The sequence below is a fragment of the Piliocolobus tephrosceles genome, chromosome 17, assembly GCF_002776525.5.
Source record: "Piliocolobus tephrosceles isolate RC106 chromosome 17, ASM277652v3, whole genome shotgun sequence".
Taxonomy (NCBI): Eukaryota; Metazoa; Chordata; class Mammalia; order Primates; family Cercopithecidae; genus Piliocolobus; species Piliocolobus tephrosceles.
This window is the reverse complement of record NC_045450.1, coordinates 15,739,096-15,757,484: the sequence shown is the minus strand read 5'-3', so window position 1 is coordinate 15,757,484 and position 18,389 is coordinate 15,739,096. Positions and strand designations below refer to the sequence as shown.

Genomic DNA, 18,389 nt, shown 5'->3' with positions numbered 1-18,389 from the left:
CACCCGCTCATTCATCCATCCCACCCGCTCATTCATCCATCCCACCCACTCATTTATCTGTCCATCCCATCCACTCACCCACCTACTCATTTATCCATCCCATTCACTTACCCATCCATCTATCCCACCTAACAATACAACCATTCCCTCACCTATGCATCTGTCTGTTCAGTTGTTCATCCATTCATTGATCTTTCCATCCATTCATCCACTCATTCATTCACACACCTACCTACCTACCCACCCACTCATTTATTCACCCACCTACCCTCTCATCCATCCAGCAAACATGTACACGGTACCCACTGTGTGCCAGGCTAAGTCTGGTGGAGATTAGATACTAGTGAAGATAAATGGAGAGCAAATAATTATGCTAATAAGCAAGCTATATCCAATAGCAATAAGTGCTATAAATAAGAATGATTGGGCGCAGTGGCTCATGTCTGTAATCCCAACACTTTTGGAGGCTGAGGCAGGCGGATAGCTTGAGACCAGGAGTTCGAGGCTGCAGTGAGCTATGATCATGTCACGGCAATCCAGCCTGGGTGACAGAGTGAGACCCTGCCATGGAGACCAACTGAGGGTCATGGTTGGTATGGATAGGATGCTCTGAGAAGTGCCATTTGAGCTTCCCCAAAGAACATGTGAAGGAACCAGTCATACAAAGGTCAGGAGAAAGAGCGCTCCAGGCAAAAGGAGCAGCAGGTACAATGGCTCCGAGGTGGGAAGTAGCTTAGGGTGCCAGAGAAAGGGGTCCCATGAGGCTGGCAGGCAGTGAGTGGGGGCAAGGTAAGAAGCTTGGAATTTATTTTTATTTTTATTTCTATTTTTGAGACGGAGTTTCGCTCTTGTCGCCCAGGCAGGAGTGTAATGGTGCAATCTCAGCTTACTGCAACCTCTGTCTCCCAGGTTCAAGTGATTCTCCGGCAGCTTCCCAAGTATCTGGGATTACAGGCGCCCACCAGCACACCTGGCTAATTTTTGTATTTTTAGTAGAGACAGGGTTTCACCGTGTTGGTCCAGGCTGGTCTCAAATTCCTGAGCTCAGGTGACCCACCCGCCTTGGCCTGCCAAAGTGTTTACAGGTATGAGCCACCTCGCCTGGCTGGAATTTCTTCTAAGAGCAAGAGAGAGCCATGGACAGGCCAGCAACAAGATATAATTAGATTAATGTTTTCAACAGTCCTGTCTGGCTGCAGCTGTGCAGAGAACTTCAGATTTGTAGGAGCAGGACGTTAAGCCAGTGGCTGAACCGTTCTGTGCCTCAGTTTCCTTCTCTGTGAAATTGAGGTTATTATGAGCAGAGACATATGCCTGACCTATGGTGGGTGTTCAAGAAAACCCTTCTGGCTGGGTGTGGTGGCTCACACCTGTAATCCAAGCACTTTGGGAGGCTGAGGAGGGAGGATCGCTTGAGGCCAGGAGTTTGAGACCAGCCTGGGCAATATAGCGAGACTCCATCTCTTTAAAACTATGGACATTAACAAAGCATGATGGTACAAACCTATAGTCCTGACTACTCGGGAGGCTGAGGCTGGGGGATTACTTAAGCCTGGAGTTCAAGGCTGCAGTGAGACATGATTGCGTCGTTGTACTCCGGCCTGGGTGACATTGGTGACAGAGTGCAAGACCCTGTCCTCAAAAAAATAAAGAAAGAAAATAAAGAAAAACAAAAGAAAAAATATTAATACTAGCTCACTGGGGATTGTGTAGGAGATGGGGGTTCTAAGGCTGGCTGGGGCCTGTCTGTGGGAGGCATGGCGGGAGAACCTGTGAGGTCTGTGCGGTGCTTCCATCTGCCCATGGGCGTGTTTTCTGGGAGCCTCGCCTGGCCTTGCCTCAACTCACCCCTCCCGCTGGGGGCTCTCTCTGCCTCCCTGTCCCTCATGTGTGCTATAGGTGAAGGCCACAGTGCACCTGGCCTACCTGCGTGCGGTGGGCACCCCCCTCTGCCTCTATGCACTCTTCCTCTTCCTCTGCCAGCAAGTGGCGTCCTTGTGCCGGGGCTACTGGCTGAGCCTGTGGGCGGACGACCCCACAGTGGGTGGGCAGCAGACGCAGGCAGCCCTGCGTGGTGGGATCTTCGGGCTCCTCGGCTGTCTCCAAGGTATGCCTCACCTGCCCTCCTCATCCCCCTCCTCCCAGCTCCACCGAGGGGTGCTCAGGCTCCTTTTCCTCACCCCTCCCTGGGTCACCCTGTGCCCCCTGGAACAACTGTGCAAAATGTCTGGGGGCCAGGCAACGATCTCTGTCCTTCAGATGAGGCTGGAGGGAATGGGGGGGACAGGGCATATCCCTCCTTTTCTGGAAGCTTCAGAACTTCTCCCAGTTCCTCCCCGCCAGTGGAAGGCAGCTCCAAGGCCTGCATGCTGGTGACTTTCAGTGCCTGCCCCCAAACCTCCAGACAGACCCAGACCCTCCCTAACAGATGCATTACTGCCGTCACTCCAACTTCTCCTTATTAAAGATGGAAATACGGCCGGGCGCAGTGGCTCACACCTGTAATCCCAGCACTTTGGGAGGCCGAGGCGGGTGGATCATGAAGTCAGGAGATCGAGATCATCCTGGCTAACACATTGAAACCCTGTCTCTTCTAAAAATACAAAATATTAGTCGAGGGTGGTGGCAGGCACCTGTAGTCTCAGCTACTCGGGAGGCTGAGGCAGGAGAATGGCGTGAACCCGGGAGGTGGAGCTTGCAGTGACCACAACTGTGCCACTGCACTCCAGCCTGGGAGACAGAGCGAGACTCCATCTCAAAAAAATAAAACAAATAAAATAAAATAAAATAAAATAAAATAGATGGAACTACTTCCCGAAATAATTGTAGATTCACATGCAGTTCTAGGAAATAAGGCAGCCAGCTACCTTATACAGTCTGCTCAGTTTCTCCCAGTGGTGATATTTTACAAAATGATAGTAAAGCATCACAAAGGATACTGACACCCATCAATCCATGGATCTCATTTGTTTATTTATTTGTTTGTTTATTTAATTTATTTTGAGACAGAGTCTTGCTCTGTTGCCCAGGCTACAGTGTAGTGCTGCATTCTCAGCTCACTGCAACCCCCATCTCCCAGGTTCAAGCAGTTCTCCTGCCTCAGCTTCCCGAGCAGCTGGAAGCTGGGATTGTAAGTGTGCAGCCTGGTTAATTTTTGTGGTTTTGGTAGAGATGGGGTTTCACCATGTTGGCCAAGCTGGTCTCGAACTCCTGACCTCAAACAATCTGCCCGCCTCGGCCTCCCAAAGTGCTGGGATTACAGTTAGGTGTGAGCCTCCGCGCCCGGCCCTATGGATCTCATTGTGATATCCCGTTTTGATTGCACGTATGTGTGCGCATGTTTGCCTCTGTGCAGTTGTGTCCCCCGTTCAGGCTCTCGCATCCATCACAGTGGTTAATGGTTGAGATACTGAACAATCCCCTCACCTTGAGGCACTCTCGTGTTGCCCTTTTGCAACCACACCCACCCTCCTCCTGCCTCGCCCACCCAGTCCCTAACCCCTGGTTCTTCTCCTTTTAATACATGGCCTGGCTGAAGGGAGGAACAGGAGTGCACACGTGAGTTTGGCTTCTTCTTTAGACACACACCCACGTATATATAGACTGGGTCTGGCTTTGTCACCCAGGCTGGAATGCAGTGGCACGAACCCGGCTCACTGCAACCTCTGCCTCCTGGGCTCAAGCGATCCTCCAACCTCAGCCTCCCGAGTAGCTGGGACTACATGCACACGCCACCATGCCTGGCTAATTTTTGTTTGTTTTTGATGGAAACAGGGTTTTGCCGTGTTGCCCAGGCTGGTCTCAAACTTCTGGGCTCAGGCAATCCTCCGCCTCAGCCTCCCAAAGTGTTGGGATCACAGGCATGAGCCACCACGCCTGGCCTGGCTTCCTCTTTAAAGGACAGTTACCTCGTTTCCATGTTGATTCATCCTCATTCACTGGGTGACCTTGGCCACGTCACCCAAATGCTGTGAGCCTGGGCCCTCCTCTGTAAAATGGGGGGCACCAGGCCTGAATTTGAGGACTCTTCTAGTCCTAAGAACCTGTACACCTACTCACCACAACCACATGTACAGTGGAATACTCAAGGCGAATGGTTACTTAACCAAGAGGAAATTAGGGATTGTCAGAGTCAGCTGAGTCCTGGAATTAACCCACATCCTCATTTGGGTGGCAAATAGCCCTTTCAAAATCCTTCCACTTCCATCCCTCATTTGATAGCTAAGGGCAAGTCTTATTCTCCCCTAAAGATGGAGAGACAGGAGCTGAGAGAGAGAAATTGGTTATGACTCTTGAATACAAACAATAAAAAATTCAGCTCCAGGACAGACACGGTGGCTCATGCCTGTAATCCCAGCACTTTGGGAGGCCAAGGTGGGTAGATCACTCGAGGTCAGAAGTTCAAGACCAGCCTGGCCAACATGGTGAAACTCCGTCTCTATTAAAAATATAAAAATTAGCCAGGTGTGGTGTCAGTGCCTGTAATCCCAGCTACTTGGGAGGATGAGGCAGGAGAATCGCTTGAACCTGGGAGGTGGAGGTTGCAGTGAGCAGAGATTGCACTACTGCACTCCAGCCTGGGTGACAGAGCAAGACTCCGTCTAAAAATAAACAAATTCAGCTCCAATTCAAAGCGGTTTAAGCAACAAGAGAATTGATTGACTCTTGGGACCAGCATCCATAGATTTCTGGCTTCAGGTATGCCTGGATGTAGCAGTCCAAACAAGAAATCGCTTCATTTCCCTCCTCTGTGACAGCTTCCTGTCCAGTTCAGCTGCTCCCCCTGGTGGTAAGATGATATTCCACAGCTCCAGCCTGGCCACCTCCGACCACCCAGTACCACTTTTCCAAAAGTTCTAGTGAAGTCCCAGGTCTCCCTGTCATTGGCCTGACGTGGGTTATGCGTTCATCCCTGAACCTATTGCAGTGGTTTGGATTGGCCGTGGGTGAAATTTGCCCCACCCCAGAGGAGAAGTTAGCCCCACCCCAGGTGTATAGATTAGCATTGGGAGGAAGGATGTACGTTTCTCTCCTAGGGCTACTGCCAAACAAGTTTCCACAAACTTGGGAGCCTAGCACTATTGAAATTTGTTCTGTCACAGTTCTGAGGCCTGAAGTCTAAAATGAAGGTGTCAGCAGCGTTCACTCATTGTGGAGGGTTTTTTTGTTTGTTTGTTTGTTTTGTTTGTTTGTTCGTTTGTTTGTGTTTTTGAGACGGCGTCTTGCTCTGTCACCCAGGCTGGAGTGCAGTGGCACAATCTTGGCTCATGGCTCACTGCAACTTCCGCCTCCTGGGTTCAAGTATTTCTTCTGCCTCAGCCTCCTGAGTAGCTGGGACTACAGGTGGCTGACAACATGCCCAGTTAAGTTTTGTATTTTTAGTAGAGAGTAGGGTTTAGTAGGGTTTCACCATGTTGGTCAGGTTGGTCTCAAACTCCTGACTTCAGGTGATCCACCCGCCTTGGCCTCCCAAAGTGCTGGGATTACAGGTATGAGCCACCGTGCCCAGCCCCTTGTGAAGGTTCTGAGGGAGAAAACGTCCCACGCTTTTCTCCTGGTTTGCAGTGGTTGCCTGCAGTCTCTGGCATTCCTTGGCTTGTATATGTGCCCTCCCATCTGTGTCACCATCTTCATGTCTCCTGCTGTGTCTCTGAGTATCCTCTAGTAGTCTTATATAAATGGCAGTCACTGAATTTAGGACCCATCCCAAATTAATTTGGGCGGACACTCTTCAACCCATTACATCAAGAAACAAGCAGGGTACAGGTGCAGTGGCTTATACCTGTAATCTCAGCACTTTGGGAGACCAAGGCAGGCAGATCACTTGATCTCAGGAGTTCGAGACCAGCCTGGGCAGCATAGCAAGATCCCATCTCTACAAAAAATAACCAAAATTAGCCGGCATGGTGGCATACACCTGTGGTCCCAGCTGCTCGGAGGCTGAGGCGGGAGGATCGCCTGAGTGCAGGAGGTCAAGGCTGCAGTGAGCCATCATCATGCTACTGTACTTCAACATGGGTGACAGAGTGAGACCCTGTCTCAAAAAAAATATAACAATCAGGGTGGCCAAGCCATAAGATGTCCACCATGGGGTAGCGGGAGAGACCTGCGCAAGGCCCCACAGGGCGGTCCTGAGGGTCTCCAGCCTTCATGCTCTTACCTCCTCTCCCTCCCCAGCCATTGGGCTGTTTGCGTCCATGGCTGCGGTGCTCCGAGGTGGGGTCCGGGCATCCAGGTTGCTCTTCCAGAGGCTCCTGTGGGATGTGGTGCGATCGCCCATCAGCTTCTTCGAGCGGACACCCATCGGCAACCTGCTGAACCGCTTCTCCAAGGAGACAGACACGGTTGATGTGGACATTCCAGACAAACTCCGGTCCCTGCTGACATATGCCTTCGGACTCCTGGAGGTCAGCCTGGTGGTGGCAGTGACTACTCCACTGGCCATTGTGGCCATCCTGCCACTGTTTCTCCTCTACGCTGGGTTTCAGGTATGGAGAGGTCAGGGAGGCTTCTGGGACCAGCTGGGGTCAACTCAGCCAGTCCCCTGTCTCTGGGGAAGACTCCATATAGGAGGTTTCACCCAGCTGGGCATCTAGGGGATGTTCCTAGAATTCCCAGGGACAGAGACACTACAGTCTTTCTGATATCTCCACTAGTCTCTGTCTCTAAATGTTCACATCAAAGTTCTCTTTTTTTAGAGAGACAGAATCTTGCTCTCCTGCCAAAGCTGAAGTGCAATAGGTTGTCATAGCTCACTGCAGCCTTGAACTCCTGGGCTTAAGTGATCCGCCTACCTCAGCCTCTCCAGTAGCTGGGACTACAGGCAGTGCCACGATGCCTGGCTAATTTTTAAATTTACTTTTTTTGAGACACCTGTCTTGCTGTGTTGCCCAGGCTGGTCTCAAATTACCAGCCTCAAGTGATCCTCCCACTTTGGCCTCCCAAAGTTCTGGGATTACAGGGCATGAGCCACTGTGCCTCCTGGTGCAGTTAAATATTAAGGGCCAGAGTTCTTCATGTGTAATGTTTTTATCCTGCTGTAATTTCTTCCTCTCCAATTATCTGGAAGCCAAAGAAACATTGCAACTTCTCAAAGGCTATTATATAAAGCTAGATTCTTTCAATTGCTGGGATCAGAGACCAGCTAAAATTAGCTTAACCAGAAGAACAGAATTTAATGGCTTACATTTCCTAGGGGACATGGGCCCAGCTGTCATCAGGACACAGTGACTCTCTCCATATCGTCACTCAGTGCTTCTTAAAGTGTGGCCCCAGGACCAGCAGTAGTATCACCTGGGGACTAGTTAGCAATGCACGTTCTTAGGCCTCAGCCCAAGACTACTGATTCAGATGCTACGTGGTTTGGCCCATGAATCTAGGTTTTAATTAGCCCTCCAAGTAATTGTGATGCACACAAATGTTTAGGAACCACTGGCTTACCTCTGTTTGGTCTAATTTTGTATATGCTCTCTTTCCAGGGCAGGTCTGATGGCCACCAGCCATCATATCATCTCACCTTAGCAACTCAACATGCAAAAAACATTTCTCCAGCTCAGTAGTCATATATTAATCCCAGGGAAGGTTCTGACTGGCCCTTTGTGGATCATGTGTCCATCTCTGAACTCATCACAGTAACTGAATGGATAGTAGACTCTGATAGGCTAGGATGCATCATGTGACCATCTCTCTGATCAGGTCCCATGATTGACAGCACCTCAACCCAGCCCTTTCCTACAGGAAACCAGAAGTAGAGCAGAAGAAAACATGGTAGTCAGATAAAAACCATGGCTAGGGCTAGGCATGGTGGCTCACACCTCTAATCACAGCACTTTGGGAGGCTGAGGTGGGCGGATCACTTGAGGTCAGGAGTTCGAGACCAGCATGGTCAACATGGCAAAACCCCGTCTCTACTAAAAATACAAAAAATTAGCCAGCATGGTGGTGCATGCTTGTAATCCCACCTTCTTGGGAGGCTGAGACGGGAGGATTGCTTGAGCCCGGGAGGCAGAGGTTGCAGCGAGCTGAGATTGTGCCACTGTACTGCAGCCTGGGCGACAGAGTGAGACTCCATCTCAAAAAACAAAAACCAACACCCATGGCTACCACGTCCCCGACAACTGTCCCAGGTCTTCTCTAAGCTCACTTGACGCCGAGGATGGGCTGTTTCTGTCTCAAGCTTTGTAGTCAAGAGAAATCCAGGCTCTGTCACTTACTGTGGCGCTCAGGACAGCTGCTGAATCCCCCGAGCCTCGGATGCTCTCACCACTAACTGGTGAATGACGCGAATGCTCAATCTGCAATGAATGAGACACTGTAAAAAGCCTGGCACACATAGTTGGGTGTTCTGCAAATTCAGTTCCTCCCTGCCTGCCTGTCTGCCAGCTGCACCCAACCTGCAGCTGCAAACCAAATAACACATATTTCCTGTGCATCACCTGGCACGTAACCCTTGGGTTACATGAGTGAAACTGACTTGGCCAACTGCCTTCATTGCCCCTTACTGTTTTGTTCTCCCAATGATCAGCCCTAAATGAAGTAGTGGACCTCAGTGCTGGGAAGTGAGACACTTAAACTAAATTGGTGGTTTCTCAACCCTGGCTGTCTATTAGAATCATCTGGAAGGCTATTTAAACAGCACCAAAGTCAAGGTGACTTTGCCAGAGATTCTGATTCAGTCATTCTGGGGTGGGGCATTAGAGGTTTTTGAAGTTTCCCAGGTGATTTTCAAAAAAACCATAGAACTCTGATTCTGCAAGGAAATGAGAACCCAGAGAGGTCAAGCAACTAGCCCAAGGTCACACAGCAAGCTGGTAACAGATCCTGGTCTGGAATCCTGTACTTGGGGCTCTTCGTGCTTCTGGAAACTACCTCTCTATGTCTGCGGCTTCTCCTCTCCCCTCTCCCATCCATCCTTCTCAGAGCCTGTATGTGGTTAGCTCATGCCAGCTGAGACGCTTGGAGTCAGCCAGCTACTCATCTGTCTGCTCCCACATGGCTGAGACATTCCAGGGCAGCACAGTGGTCCGGGCGTTCCGAACCCAGGCCTCTTTTGTGGCTCAGAACAATGCTCGCATAGATGAAAGCCAGAAGATCAGTTTCCCGCGACTGGTGGCTGACAGGTAGGAAGAGCCAGGGCAGAGAAGACCTTGCAATTCATCCATATCCTTAGAGGGTGAGACCTGAGGTCGTATTGTATGGCTAGAGAGGTCACCTAGAGAGTCAGGGACATAGTTAAGGCTAGATCCCACAGGCAGTCTATCGGTTCTCACTGGGCAGATGGAACATGACCCAGAGATTCTCAACAGCAAGTGGGCAGGGGGTACAGGAAGAAGCTTCTGTTGCCAGGCAACTGGATCAGCTCCTTTTGCCTTGGTGATAAAGCAGCCATATAAGCATCCTCAGCCATCTTTAGGTACTAAGCAAGAACAAGAACATAAGCTTTAAGCACAAATAGACACAGATTCAAATCCCAGCTCTGCCACTTACCAGCTGGTTGATTTCAGGCAAGTTACATAACCTCTCTGAGCTTCATTTGTCAAACTGGGATCATGCTCATGTAGTGGATATGAGGATTAAATACAGACACTCATAGGTAAGACTTGTAACGTGCTTATTGCATGCCTGGCACTGTTCTGAGCAATCTGTGTACATTAATTTATTTAATTCTGCTAACAGCTTTGTTACAGCCGCTAACAGAAACTGTTTTATAGATGATAAATCCTAGGCACAGAGAGGTTTGGAAACTTGTTCAAGTTCACCCAGCTGATGCTGGGAGAGCCAGGATTTGAATCCAAGCATTGTGGTACCAGAGTGTGGAGAGGGTTAAGTACAAACTAGGCACTCAATACATGTGAAGTCCTTTTTCCTTTCATCTCGGGTCCCCAGCCAGCTGGGGCTGTGTATTAGTCCATCTTCACACTGATATCAAGAACTACCTGAGACTGGGTAATTTATAAAGAAAGGAAGGTTTAATTGACTCACAGTTTCACGTGGCTGGGGAGGCTTCAGGAAACTTACAATCATGGTGGAAAGGGAAGCAAGGCACATCTTACATGGCAGCAGGAGAGAGAGCGTGCGAGGCGGGAACTGCCGCCCCCTTTTACACCATATGATCTCGTGAGAACTCACTATCATGAGAACATGGGGAAAACTGCCCCCATGATCCAGTCACTTCCCACCAGATCCCTCCCTCCACACGTGGGGATTACAATTGGAGATGAGATGTGGGTGGGGACACAGAGCCAAACCATGGAGGCCACGGGTCAGGGCAGGGGAATGGCAGGTGGACATGGCTTGGCAAATTCCAGGGACAGAAAAGCAGCCACACAGGGAAGCTCTATGGAATACCAATTGTACCCCAGACCCTAAGCTGGGCTCAGTTGAGACAGGACGGTGTCATCGTCCTCTACTCCCTGAGCCTGCGTGGGGCCTTGCATGTGGAGCCTATTGCTGGGACCCCTGTGGGTACAAAGCGGGTGTGATGACCAGTCCTGTGCCCAGAGAAGCATCTCCCTGCAGATGAGAGTACCCACTCACCCTGCTGTCGCCTCCCTTTGCAGGTGGCTTGCGGCCAATGTGGAGCTCCTGGGGAATGGCCTGGTGTTTGCGGCTGCCACGTGTGCTGTGCTGAGCAAAGCCCACCTCAGCGCCGGCCTCGTGGGCTTCTCTGTCTCTGCGGCCCTCCAGGTACTCCCCATACCCCCAAACTGGGCTTGAGGGAGAGACAGAGGCAAAGACCGTGAGACCCCTGCTAGTGGGACCTTTGAAGACCCTATGTCCAAACCACCAAGGTGTCTGGAGTCCCTCCACTGAGGAACTCAGCTGAGGTGAACTTGTAACCCTGGCCAAGAGTCTTTCCTCGTGGAGTCTCAGCGTGCTCCTTGGAAAAATAGGCCAGTAATCCCATCACTTCTGATGTTATAAAGACTAGTTGAGACAAAGCATATCCTGTTGAGGACATTTCTAGTGCATTGTTAACTTTTGTTTTGTTTTGAAGACAGAGTCTCTTTTACTCTGGTTGGAGTGCAGTGGTGCAATCTTGGCTCACTGCAACCTCTGCCTCTGGGTTCAAGCAGTTCTTATGCCTCAGCCTCCCAAGTTGCTGGAATTACAGGTGTGAGCCACTATGCCTGGCTAATTTTTAATATTTTAGTAGAGACGGGGTTTTGCCATGTTGGCCAGGCTGGTCTCCAACTCCTGAGCTCAACTGATCCACCCACCTTAGCCTCCCAAAGTGCTGGGATTACAGGCATAAGCCACCACACCTGGCCACTTTTTGTTAACTATTAATAACAGTATGTAATGTCAGTTCATGACATCTATGAAAAACTATATATATATACACATTCATTAGCATTTGTTATGGAGGAGGCATTATTCTAAGAGCGCTATACATTTTTGTTCATTTTGGTTTGTTGTTGCTGCTGTTTGAGACAGGATCTCATTTTGTTACCCAGGCTTGAGTGCAGTGGCATGATCTTGGCTCACTTCAGCCTCCATCTCCAGGCTCAAAGGATTCTCCCACCTCACTTTCCCAATTAGCTGGGCCTATAGGCGTGCACCACCATGCCTGGCTAATTTCTTTTTTTTTTTTTTTGGTGGAAACAGTTTCGCCATGTTGCCCAACCTGGTCTCAAACTCTAGGTTCAAGTGGTCTGCCTGCCTCAGCCTCCCAAAATGCTGAGATTACAGGTGTGAGCCACCATGCCCGGCTGTTTTGAGACAAGGTCTCACTCTTTGACCCAGACTGGAGTGCAGTGGTGTGATCACAGCCCACTGCAGCCTCCAACTCCTGGGTTCAAACAATCTTCTCACCTTCACCTTCAAAAAAGCTGGGATTAGAGGCATGAGCCACTGTGCATGAGAACTTTATAAATATTAACTCAATACTGCCCACAACCTCATCAGAGGGGCACTGTTATTATCCTCATTCTACAGTCAAGGCTGCTAAGCTTCAGGATGAAGTAAGAGGCCGGAGCATGTTGGGTGGCGGTGGAGGCATTTTCCTCCTGCATCCAGGAAGGCCTCTCTGAGGAGGTGACTTAGGAGGGAGTGAGGACTGGGAGTTGAAGGTTCATCCCTGGTGTGTTAGAGGAACAGCAGGAAGGCAGGTGTGGCCAGAGAGGGTGGGTGAAGGCAGGGATGCTGGGAGACAAGTTTGGGGATGGGATGGCAGGACTAGAGCCGGTCATGGTTCATAGGGAGGAGCTTGGAGTGGTTCCAAGTGTCACGGGAAATTGGTGGCCACCGGTTGCTGTGGGGAAGCTGTCAGAAAGGAATCAGCGGGCCTGGGTCCTGCTGGGTGTCCCTGGGAGGGCCACACACCGTCTCTGATCCTGTCTCACCTGCATCAAGCCAGTTTGTACAGCTTCCCCATTCCTGCCTCCCGTCTTTACTCCCCTGCGTCTGGCCTCGCAGCAAAGGTTGGGAAACCAGCGGGGCTGTTGCAAGCCCTCAAGTGGCCTTGCCGAACCCAGTCAGAGATGCTTTCTTGCACCAGGTGACCCAGACGCTGCAGTGGGTTGTTCGCAACTGGACAGACCTAGAGAACAGCATCGTGTCAGTGGAGCGGATGCAGGACTATGCCTGGACGCCCAAGGAGGTGATGGGCGGGAGGTGGGGAGGGGTTCCCAGCAGGGACATATTGTTGGTGGTGGGGGGTGGCAATGGGTCCCTGTTGACATCTGCTACAGGCTTTGGAGTCTGTACCCTCTTCTCCCCTGACTCAACCCCTACCTCTATAGGTCAGAGTCACAGACACGGTGGCAGCAATGGTTAGGAGCATAAGGTCTGGAGCCAGGCCAAATCTTGGTTCCTTTGCTTCTGAGCTTGAGGAAAGCAGGTCACCTATGGGAGTGGCAGGGGACCATGAGGAACAGCATTGCAACAGCAGCATAGCTGCAACACGATAGTAACACAATGGCAATATTCCAGAACATGACAGTAACACAACAGCAATATAATAGTAATGTAACAGCAACATAACCACAACATTGCAGTACCAGAATAGCAACATAGCAGTGTAATAGTAATATAACAGAGACATGATAACAACATGATGGTAACATTCCAGCAATACAACCACAACATAGCAATGTAATAGTAACATAATAGCAACATTTTAGTAACATGATAGAAACAGAACAGCAACATGACAATGTAATAGAAACACAACAGCAACATCATAACAGGACAGCAACATGGTTTTAATATAGTAATGGAATAGCAACATGGCAATGTAACAGTAACAAAACAGCAACATTATAGTAACATGATGGCAACATTCCAGCAAAATAACCGAAATTATAGTAACAGAATAGCGACGTGGCAATGTAACAGTAACAAAACAGCAACATTATAGTAGCATTATAAGGACAGAACAGCAACACAGAAATGCAACGGTAACAAAACAGCAACATGATATAGTGTGATAGCAACATAACAGTAACATTACAGTAATAGAATAGGGAAGACCTGATAGATGAATAGGGTAGAAGAAATGATGACAGATGGATGGATGGATGGATGGATGGATGGATGGATGGATGGATAGATGAATGGATGGACGGATGGATGGATAGATGAATGGATGGATGGATGGATGGATGGATGGATGGATGGATGGATGGATGGATGGATGGATAGATGAATGGATGGATGGATGGATGGATGGATGGATGGATGCTGGATAGATGAATGGATGGATAGATGAATGGATGGATGGATGGATGGATGGATGGATGGGTGGATGGATGGAATGGGGTGGAAGAATGAGAGATGGAGGGATGGGATTGGAGATGGATGGACAGACAGATGGACGGATGGATGGATGGGTGGGATGGAGTGGAAAAAGGATAAGAGATGGATGGATGAATGGATGGATGGGATGGGGTGGAAGAAAGGATGAGAACAGCAGTATAGCAGTAACAGTAACATAACAGCATTGAGCTTACTGGGAGGATCAAATGAGATCCTGCAAATAAATGATTTAGTAGAGTCTCTGGTCCATTGCAAACACTCAATACATGCCCACTGCTCTTATTAACCCTATTTCCCAGATTGGAAAACCAAGACTCAAGAGGGTAGAATGATCTGTTCAAGGTGACAGGAATAGCAAAAGGCAGCATTGGTCTTCCTACTGCACTGCCATATCCTTTCACAAAGACAGAGAGAAATGTCTGCTCCCACTATAGAAAAATAGATGATTTTATAATAAACAGTGGCTAACAATAGCAATAAAATAGACTAAAAGTAGCCACCACCATCTGTTTTTAGCATTGACATAGTCCATACCCTCTCTTGTTGGATTCCCATAACAACCCTGTAAAATTGCAATAAATATGTCCATTTCACAGAAGAGAAAACTGAAGCTGAGAAAGGTGGGCCATCTTGTGCGAAGTCTTAGAGGAAGGCTCCTCTGACTCAGTTTCCCCTCCTGCTCCAGGCTCCCTGGAGGCTGCCCACATGTGCAACTCAGCCCCCCTGGCCTCATGGCGGGCAGATTGAGTTCCGGGACTTTGGGCTGAGATACCGACCTGAGCTCCCGCTGGCTGTGCAGGGCGTGTCCTTCAAGATCCACGCAGGAGAGAAGGTGAGTCGTTCTCTCACAATGTCCTCTTCATGGAGTTCAGGCCAAAGGACTCCAGGAGCAAGGCCCGAAACCCTGGACACCAGCTACCTTCACAATATCCCCACCTCAGGTCCCCTAGCTTTCAGACCCATTACCCCCTAAAATGAACTCCTGCCTTCCCCAAACCTGCTTCCGTCTGGTGACTGCCTCAGCCACCTTGGTGTCCCCAGATGAGGAAGCAACTCCCTGACTTCCTTCTTCCTTTAATGTTAACCCAGCTCCTAATATGTGCTGGGCAGTGTGTTAAATGCTCCAAGTACATTTTCCAGTTTGCACAAATGGGGTATCTGCTTTGGGGTGGGAGACGTTGGGAAAAGCACTTCATAGCTCAGTCTCAGTTTTCCCATCTGTAAATTGGGACTGGTAATATTGATCTTTGAGTTGTTGTGAAGTTTAACACATAGAACATGCTTAGCTCATGCAGAGTGCTCCAGAAATGTTTACTAATGCTTTTATGATTTGCATTTTCACTCTCACAACAACCCCATAAGGGAGGTGCTGGTACTATCCCATTTTACAGATGCCTCATCAAGCCCCTTCACTGATCCCTTTCCTCCCTCTCTCTGAACCTACAGAGGCTTCTCACTGTCCCCCTCCTTGTCCCCTAATAAACAGTGGATCCTGTCTCACCAGCTCCAATCTGCTCTCCTGTGTGTGTGTGTGTGTGTGTGTGTGAGAGAGAGAGAGAGAGAGAAAGAGAAAAAAAAAAATTTTTTTTTAAGATAGAGTCTCACTCTGTTGCCCAGGCTGGAGTGCAGTGGTATGATCTTAGCTCACCGTAACCTCTGCCTCCCAGATTCAAGTGATTCTCCTGCCTCAGGCTCCTGAGTAGCTGGGATTACAGGTGCGCACCACTATACCTGGCTAATTTTTGTATTTTTAGTAGAGACGGGGTTTCACCATATTGGCCAGGCTGGTCTCAAACTCCTGACCTCAATCACTCCCCTCAGCCTTCCAAAGTGCTGAGACTACAGGCATGAACCACCACGCCCAGCCATCCTGACCTTTATCAGCATGAATGACACTGCATGTCATTCCCCTACTCAAAACCTTCTACTAGTTCCAGCTTCCCTTGGGGTAAAGTCTGAATTCCTGAGCTTGGCATTCAAGGCTCTGCCCACCCTAGGCCCTGCCCATCACCCCCCCATCACTCATTGCTCTGCCAGGGCTTAGCCAACATTGTGGAGCAGCTGCCTCTTGGCCAGGGGGACACATGGTGCTGTGAGCTCCATGAGCTTCCAGTTCTGGAAACCCACTTAGTGTGGTTCACCTGGAGGGTTCCCCTTCCTCGAACTCCTATTCATCCTTCAGGCTTCCATGCAAGTATTCCTTCCTCCATGAGGTCTTCTCTTATTACCTCTATCAAATCCCAGGCAGCATGAGCAGCACCACCTTGCTTCCCTGAATTGCCAGAGGTCCAGAGCTGATAACAAACAGCATTGTTGGCTGGGTGCCATGGCTTATACCTGCAATCCCAGCACTTTGGGAGGCCAAGGTGGATGGATCACTTGAGGCCAGGAGTTTGAGACCACCCTGGCCAACATGGTGTAAACACCGTCTCTACTAAAAATACAAAAATTAGCCAAGCGTGGTGGCAGGCACCTGTAGTCCCAGCTACTTGGGAGGCTGAAGCAGGACGACTGCTTGACCCCGGTGGGTGGAGGTTGCAGTGAACCGAAATCGCGCCACCGAACTCCAGCCTGGGTGATAGAGCAAGACTCTATCTCAAAAATAAGTAAATAAATAAAACAAATAGCATTGTTCATCACACTGTATTACATCTACTCAACTGCACTGTTTCCTAGACCAGATGGTGGGCACACTGGAGCAAGGACTCTTTAATTTCTATACTTCCAGTGCCTAAACCTGCGCCTGGCATACAGTGAGGTGACTCACATGTTTCAGTCATGAATTAAACAAATAATGTTGAACCCACAGCATGTGTCAGACACTGAGGATGCAACAGTAGCAAGAGAGAGAAGGATGGAGGGTGGATAACAGAATGGGAGATGGATAAGAGAATGAACACATGGATAGGATGGAGGATGAATGGAGGGATGGATGAGGGAAGGAGGGACTGGATGGATGGATGGGAGAAAAAATAAATGAATGAAAGGATTAGTGAATTGATGGATGAATAGGGAAGAAGAAACGAGAGATGGATAGACAGATGAATGGATGGATGAATGGAATGGGAAGAATGAGAGATGGAGGGATGGGATTGAGGAGGGATGATGGATGGATGGATGGATGGACGGATGGACGGGATGCAGTGAAAGAAAGGACACGAGATGATGGAGAAGTATAAATAGAAGGATGAGGAAAGATAGAGGAACTAAAGGAAGGGTGGGGAGAAAGATGGGAGAGAGACGTTAGGGTAAGGGGAAGATAGAGAAGAACGCAGATAGAAGACTGGATGGACTGATGGGTGGATATATAGAAAGGTAGACAGATGGAAAGATAGAGAGATGGAAGGTGGACCTTTACACAATGAGGGATGGACAGACAGATCTCAGGTACAGTGGAAACATCTCCCCAATAAATGCCCAGGAGCCCTCTGGTCAGAGCAGGCCTTTCCTCCCAACCCCGGGCAGGTGGGCATCGTTGGCAGGACAGGGGCCGGGAAGTCCTCCCTGGCCAGTGGGCTGCTGCGGCTCCAGGAGGCAGCTGAGGGCGGGATCTGGATCGACGGGGTCCCCATTGCCCACGTGGGGCTGCACACACTGCGCTCCAGGATCAGCGTCATCCCCCAGGTGAGGATGGTTGAGGGGGTGAGCAAAGATGGGAGGCGTGGTGGGGCCCTGCTCTGACCCACCGCCCTCCCCACCAGGACCCCGTCCTGTTCCCTGGCTCTCTACGGATGAACCTTGACCTGCTGCAGGAGCACTCGGACGAGGCTATCTGGGCAGCCCTGGACACTGTGCAGCTCAAAGCCTTGGTGGCCAGCCTGCCCGGCCAGCTGCAGTACAGGTGTGCCGACCAAGGCGAGGACCTGAGGTACGGTCTCCCACTGTGGCCGGGACCAGCAGGCGGGAGAAGGGATGGCCATGCCCTCCCCAAGTGCCCTCAGGAAATGCCTTCCCCAGTAGGATTATCAATTATATTAATAACCACATGTCTGTTATCTGCAATTCCAAGCTCCGACACAGTCTCTGAATACTAAGATTTCCTCCCCTAAATTAAATTAGCCTTCTATATTTATTTGGTGGCAAAACCCAACCTCAACTGACACAGGGCTACTGATAGCCTTTATTACTCTTGCTCAGTATTTATTTTGCTATGAAAATATTGTTTGATATTGGGTGGTCACCCCACCACTCACTGGGGCTATAAGTAACACAGGAATTTTTTTTTTTTTTGTAAATGTCAAGTGTGGGCTGGGTGCAGTGACTCACGCCTGTAATCCCAGCACTTTGGGAGGCTGAGGGAGGAGGACTGAGTCCAGGAGTTCAAGACTAGTCTGGGCAACATAGCAAGAGCTTCTCTCTATGGAAAACAGTATTAGCCGGGTATGGTGGCACGCGCCTGTAGTCCTACTTACTTGGGAGGCTGAGGTGGGAGGAAAGCTTGAGCCAGGGAGGCGAAGGTTGCAGTGAGCCGATATTGCACCTCTGCACTCCAGCCTGGGCTCCATCTCAACAACAACAAAAAGTTGTGTGGAAAAATATACACAAAATTTACTATCTCAAACTTTTTTTTTTTTTGGAGACAGGGTCTGGCTCCATCATCCAGGCTAGAGTGCAGTGGTGAGGTCTCAGCT

The 18,389-nt window shown here is 49.7% G+C and overlaps 1 protein-coding gene and 1 long non-coding RNA gene across 2 annotated transcripts in view; one reads left to right on the top strand and one right to left on the bottom strand.

Moving 5' to 3' along the window:
- Positions 1-18,389, top strand: part of ABCC6 (ATP binding cassette subfamily C member 6) — a 75,603-nt gene that overhangs the window by 53,309 nt on the left and 3,905 nt on the right. Inside the window, exons 20-27 of the mRNA XM_023189749.1 lie at positions 1,900-2,107; positions 6,178-6,488; positions 8,920-9,119; positions 10,560-10,686; positions 12,500-12,601; positions 14,444-14,590; positions 17,224-17,382; positions 17,460-17,626. Coding sequence (XP_023045517.1) covers positions 1,900-2,107; positions 6,178-6,488; positions 8,920-9,119; positions 10,560-10,686; positions 12,500-12,601; positions 14,444-14,590; positions 17,224-17,382; positions 17,460-17,626 — 1,421 coding nt within the window. The remainder of the gene's footprint in view (positions 1-1,899; positions 2,108-6,177; positions 6,489-8,919; positions 9,120-10,559; positions 10,687-12,499; positions 12,602-14,443; positions 14,591-17,223; positions 17,383-17,459; positions 17,627-18,389) is intronic.
- LOC111524550 lies at positions 11,918-14,977 on the bottom strand. The gene is made up of 3 exons (XR_002725817.1): positions 14,535-14,977; positions 12,736-12,846; positions 11,918-12,541 (listed from the first exon to the last, which is right to left on the bottom strand). It is a non-coding gene; the product is annotated as an uncharacterized LOC111524550 (long non-coding RNA).